Source organism: Parus major, chromosome 1 (assembly GCF_001522545.3).
Source record: "Parus major isolate Abel chromosome 1, Parus_major1.1, whole genome shotgun sequence".
In the NCBI taxonomy this organism is placed as follows: Eukaryota; Metazoa; Chordata; class Aves; order Passeriformes; family Paridae; genus Parus; species Parus major.
In genome coordinates, this window is record NC_031768.1 from 113,774,582 (window position 1) to 113,780,442 (window position 5,861).

The window sequence follows — 5,861 nt, forward strand, 5'->3', positions numbered from 1 at the left end:
TGGATGGATGGATGGATGGATGGATGGATGATGGATGGATGGAGGATGGATGGAGGATGGATGGATGGATGGATGATGGATGGATGGATGGATGGATGGATGGATGGATGGATGGATGATGGATGGATGGATGGATGATGGATGGATGGATGGACGGATGGATGGATGGATGAGGCTTAAAAGATGGAGTCTCTTGACCATTTTTTCCCATGCCAGGCTAATAATTCCATTTTCAGAGGTCAGACTTTGGATATCAGCCTAATCCACTTGGAGTGAAAGCCATTAGTGGCAGTGAATTGCTCCCATGCTGATCACTAAGGTGATTTTGCTTATTGCACCTCCAGCAGCAGCACACTCAGAAAAGTCATGTGGGTTTACTTCTTACTGGATCTAGAGCAGTGGGGTGGCATCTTGTTGGTGGCTGGTGTCTGAAGTTGCTGAGGTACCTCCTAAGGAGACATTCCCTTCTCATGGTGTGAGAGATGCAGCCCAGGATGGGTTTCTCCACACCATTCAATTTGTCACCGTGGCTTGCTGCCTCTGAACCACCTTGTGAAGATGCAGCTCAGAGCTTCTGTGACAGCCTCTTGTGAGGTTTCCATTTCCCAGTAGCTGGAAAGCTTCCCACAGTACTTATCCTAAATCTTAAATTGTGTCCTTTCCAACCCAAGCCACATTCTGTGATTCTGTCCCTGGGAGCGTTCTGATGGCTCAACAAGAGGTTGTGGGGTCTTGCTCATCTCCCCTCACTCGTCTTCTCCTGTTTCATCCCGAGGCTGAGGGTGGTCCTGCATCCCCAGATGGCATATTTGGAGTTGTCTCTGGAGCAGGGCATGTCTGACATTTTTTCAGTTTTTCTGGAGGTCACACACCTGCCAGCCAGCGCCATGCTGGGCATGAGGGAGGTGGTTGATGCAAACCAGTTTGTAAGTCTTAAGAGCAGCCATAAATAAAGTGTAAAGAGCACTGTCTGGTACACAGAGTCCAGGCACTCCTATGACAGCCTTGTATTTATGAAGGGCTTAAAATGCAACTTAGCTGAGAAGGGACTGGTTAAAACACATTGGGCCCTTGACATGTGGCAGCCTTAAGACTCTGCTCACATCCAGATCAATCCCTACACACTTGCCTCACTCGGTTCTGGGCTGGAAACACCTTCTTGGGACTTTGGGAGCCCTGAATACTCTGTAGCTCTGAAAATGCAGCCTCATGTAGCATCTCTGAGTTCTCCAGAGTGGAGAAGTCAGACAGACAGGGTCTGGCTTCCCCCCACTCCTTCCCAAGGGAATGATCTGCTACCTGCAGCAGGGTGTGCAGCCCTCACCTCTCCCTTACCATGCATGTGGTAGCACTCGCTTTCCATCATGGTCCTTCCCATCTTGGAGCACCCTTCATCCCTGCTGGATCCAAACTTGTAGGACAGAGGGACCCCAGGAACCCCCTTTTCTCCAGCAACTATGTTAAAAAGAAATTAAACAGCAGCTTCCAAGCTCCTGGGGAAAACCACTGCCCCATGCTCTCCAGAGATGCTGGTGTTTAAATGCCTCCAGCCAAAACATCATTGCATTCAACCATTGCCCCTGAATTACTCAGAATGGAGCACATTCGTCCCAGTAACCTGTGCCTTGAGGTTTTTTTCAGCTGGAGTGTAAATCCCCTAAAATAGCCTGTTTCTGTGGGCAAATTCTTATTTTCTGACTTGCCTTCAAGCCCGGGCATTTCTGCTTCTCACCTATTTTTAGCCACGACACTGTAGGTCCCTTGGCTGATCAGCCTGCTCGTAACTAATTTATTCCTGTCTTCACTCTCCCTGGACAGCCAGCCCTGAGAAAAGTGTGACGCTGCAGAGGTGGATGGTGGAGAGAAGTCCACAGTTTGATGATGACTCTGTCACCCAAACTTGCCCTTGACCTTGGGATGAGTCCTGGCCAAGCCCTCCACATCCTGTGATATGCCCTGTAGCAAAGCTGAGGTGTTTCAGAGCTGGGGAGAGAGCCTGGACCTACCTGCTGCAGCCCTGCTCCAATCCCACAGCCACCAGCTCCTTATCAACATTAGAAAACCTGCAAACAGAGCCCAACACTTCCTCCCCAATCGGACAAACCCCTACTGCCCCCACCCAGGTAGTTCATGCCCATCTTACAGGCTCTGTTACACCTCCAAAGAGCAAACACCTCATCTAACACCTGTTTCACCTTCTGGACCTGTCTCCATCCCCTTCCCAACCCTGCCATGGCAGCCTGGGTAGAGGCAGGGAGTCAGACCCACATCCCTTGTTCAAGAAACAGATGCTGTGGGCTGGGTTTGGCAGCTTTGGATGAGCCCAGAGAAGGGAAAGGAGCTGAATTCACCCAGATTTTGCTCTCCAGGGCTTTGCACAGCCCCATCCATCACTCGTCTTTTCCCCCCAGCACACCTCAGAGTCGGGATGAGTGCTCATATTTTGGGTCCACACTCCAGGAGGATGATTATTTGAGTGCCTAATGCACTGCTGGCAGCAGGCAGGTTGTAAATCACCCTGACAAAGCCACCAACAGACTCCTCTGGGATTCCAGGAGATTAAAGGGAAGAATAAATGTAGGGACACAACAGGTCCTGCTGCAATTTGCTCAGAGTTCTGGTGGCTCTGTGATGTTGCAGGGGTGCTCAGCACCTACTGGTAGGGTTCCAGTGCTTTGCCCAAGTCAAACCCACCTCCTTGTCCCTGTTAATACATCCAGCACCCTCCAGCTCTGGCCAAGTCCTTCAAGCCTTTTTGTGGGAAGTGCCAAACCTCCCTTCCTTATCCCAAACCTTCTCTGCCTCAGTCAGCCGGCTGGGAGCAAAAGTCGGAGAGACTGAGGGATGGATATGGAGATGGACATGAGATGGATGTGGAGGAAAGCCCCCAGCTTTTTTTGGAGCGGGGGAGGCATTGCCTCTGTCCCCAACTACCCTCGGAGGGGAGATGCACTCGTGCAGGGCGGGATCTGTGCAGAGGAAGGTCTGTGAGACTACCTCCTGCTCTGTGGCATTTCTAGCCCATGGAAAGGGGGTCCCAGACTTTCCTCACGCCCCCGCCGCCCCCGGAGCCCCTCAGCTCCCTCACCATCACCGCAACCCCACAAAGCAGGCGGGGACAGCAGCAGGCAGAGGGGGACACAGCCGTGTCCCCAACATTGCAGGATGGGAAACCGGGCTGGTTGCATGGCCTGGGACATCCCAGCAGCGGAGGGCCAACACCTACCGTGGTCAGAAACCTCCCTGAGCCCTCAGCCATGCCCGCAAAGCACCCCCGCAAATTCCTGGGGACCCCGGGGAAACTGAGGCACGGAGGGAAGCAGCGCAGCCGGGACAAGAGCGGGTAAGACTTACGAGCCCGGGCTCGGCTCTCGGAGGCGAAGAGGAGCAGGAGGCACCGAAGGAGGAAGGCGAGGGGGCCCTCCCCGGGAAGCATCTCAGCCCGGTGTTGGTGCCCTGGGGCTCCGGTCCCGGTGCCCGGGGGTGCGCTGCCCGGTGTGCCGGCGATGTCTCGGGGTTTGTGCTGAGGGTTTCGCTGCTGCCCGGCGGTGCCGCGGTCTCGACTGCTGTGTCGGCTCCTCGGAGCACGGCGCGGTGCCCGGGGCTGCCGGACCGGGGCTGCCGGACCGGGGCTGCCGGACCGGGGCTGCCGGACCGGGGCTGTGGCTGCCCGGAGGTGCCGCGGTGCCGGTGCCCGGGGATGCCGGTGCTGCCGGTGCCGGCAATGCTCCGGTGCCGGTGTCGGGGGTGTCGGTGGCCGGCGGCGCCCGTGCCCGGGGCTGTGGCTGCCCGGAGGTGCCTCGGTACCGGTGCCCGGTGCTGCCGGTGCCGGCGCTGCCGTGCCGGTGCTGCCAGTGCCCGGGGGTGCCGGTGCCCGGCGGGGTTCGTCTCTCTCCGATCAAAGGCTCCTCCTTTAGGGAGAGTCGCGGAGTTGTTTGTTGGTATTAAAGGCGGAGATGGAAGCGGGAGGGGGGATCCGCAGGGTGGGTATTTTATTATTTTATTATTTTTATTATTATTATTATTATTATTGTTATATTCCCACTTTTTTGGGGGGGTGTTTTAGGAAATTCCTCGGCGGCGGGAGGGAGGAGGGAGGGCGGGCGGGGAGGTGGTGCGAGAGGCGCGGGGTTAACCCCTGCCGCCCTGCGGCCGGGGCTCTGCCGGGCTGCACCTCGCCCTGGGGGCTACGAGCCAAGACGGGACATTAATGGGGTACATCACGGCCCCAAACAAGGTCCGGCTGCACCCCTTCTCCCTGTCAAACGCCACCTGGACACTCGGCTCTCCCCACCGGCTGCTTGACATTCCCTTAGTTTCATAAAGCCATTGAAATGACCGGTGTAGACCCTGTCTTCAGGAGCCCCCCTGCCCCAGTCCACAGTCCCAAACCCTCCTCCCACCCAGCTGCCGTCCGTCTCCACATGACGGGCAAGAAACACCATGGCTTGGAAAACCACAGGTCATGCCGTCATCCCTGGAGAAGCCACCTGGCCTCCACACAACGTTGCTCCTGTTCCTGCTGCTCCCCAGATCCTGCACAGAGTGGTCCAGCTCGGGCTGCCAGCCCTTCTCTGCCTGTCTGTGGGGCTCAGCTTTCTACCCTCCAAGAGTCTCAGGGAGAAGCTGAGCAGCGCTGGATCCTCCCTGAGTAGCTGTGTCCCCTCAGCAGGGCCAGAAAAAGCCGGGGCCACCAGTTCACTATGGAGGTTCCTTAGACCAGATTTTGTGTGGATTTTACCCGATCCTCCTGATCCACCTTCAGGGCTTGCAGGCGTGCTCAGAGCAAGCAAGACACTTCATTAGCACATGAAATATGGGCTTTAAGGCAGCGATGAACTCCTTGTGTTCCACCATGGGAAGGCTTGGATGAAGCTCCCAGACCTTGCAGGATTCCTGGGCTTCTTCTTTGCAAATGCCTTCATGTCTACAACACAAGGTCTCTCTCTTCCTGCCATCTCCTTCAGCTTTCTTACACCCCCCATACAGGGAGGAGCTGTCATCACCTGTGATCCCTTTGGGGACAGGAGATCTCATCCATCAACCAAGTTACTCATTTTTTTTCTCTTAATTCAAGCTCAGGATTGAGCTTTCCAAGGTGTGAGATCTTTGTGCCTGCTGCCATCCCACACTGAGAGTGGCACCAAGCCACTGGTCTGCCACAGCATCCCCAAAACCCTTTTCCTGGTCACACCAACTCCAAGGCCCATTTCTTGCAGAGATGAAAGAAATCAAGGGCAATTTCTGCAGAAAAAAATAACTTCTTCTTTCCATCCATCTCCTAATTTTGTCTGTCTCTACCCTGGGTGTCAACACATCCCCCTGTACCAAACCATGCTTGCAGGTGCCTGCTCCTGGAGCTGGATATGAGGGAAATCTTTGTAATAAGAAAGCTTTTAATATCCCTTTAAATCACCAACTTTGTTATTTTCTCGTTAAGCTGTGAGCAAAAGAAACCAAGAAGCATTTCTTTGCTCACGTGGGCTGGACATGCCTTTTGGGAAGAAAGTGGGAAATACTGGTGATGAAATGCAGGTCAATCTTCACTGCACTTTGACTCTCCTCCACAGGAATAGCTGTGACCCACCAAGAGCTCAGCCCAGTGTGCAGAGCAGAAGACAGAGCTGAGACATCTGCAGAGATGGTCACAATCTGTTGTTTATTAGCTCTAACAACAATTTTACCCCTGGGAATGGCGGGTGTGATGCTGCCGAAAGACCCAGGAACTCCAGGGGATACGGGAGCCCCGAACACAGGGATACTCTGCACTTCAGCTGGAAATGACCCTCTACAGAAAGCACAAGCTGTGCTGTCACATTCCAGGGCCTACCACGAATGGGAATTCTTCTCACAAGGAAGAA

General features: G+C 54.6%; 1 protein-coding gene across 1 annotated transcript in view; it reads right to left on the reverse strand.

Moving 5' to 3' along the window:
• Positions 1-4,445, reverse strand: part of CHRDL2 (chordin like 2) — a 25,018-nt gene extending 20,573 nt beyond the window's left edge. The window contains exons 1-3 of the mRNA XM_033515367.1: positions 4,404-4,445; positions 3,628-3,911; positions 3,355-3,575 (exon numbers count right to left, since the gene is read on the reverse strand). Coding sequence (XP_033371258.1) covers positions 3,355-3,575; positions 3,628-3,911; positions 4,404-4,445 — 547 coding nt within the window. The remainder of the gene's footprint in view (positions 1-3,354; positions 3,576-3,627; positions 3,912-4,403) is intronic.
• Between the last annotated feature and the right edge of the window lie 1,416 nt (positions 4,446-5,861).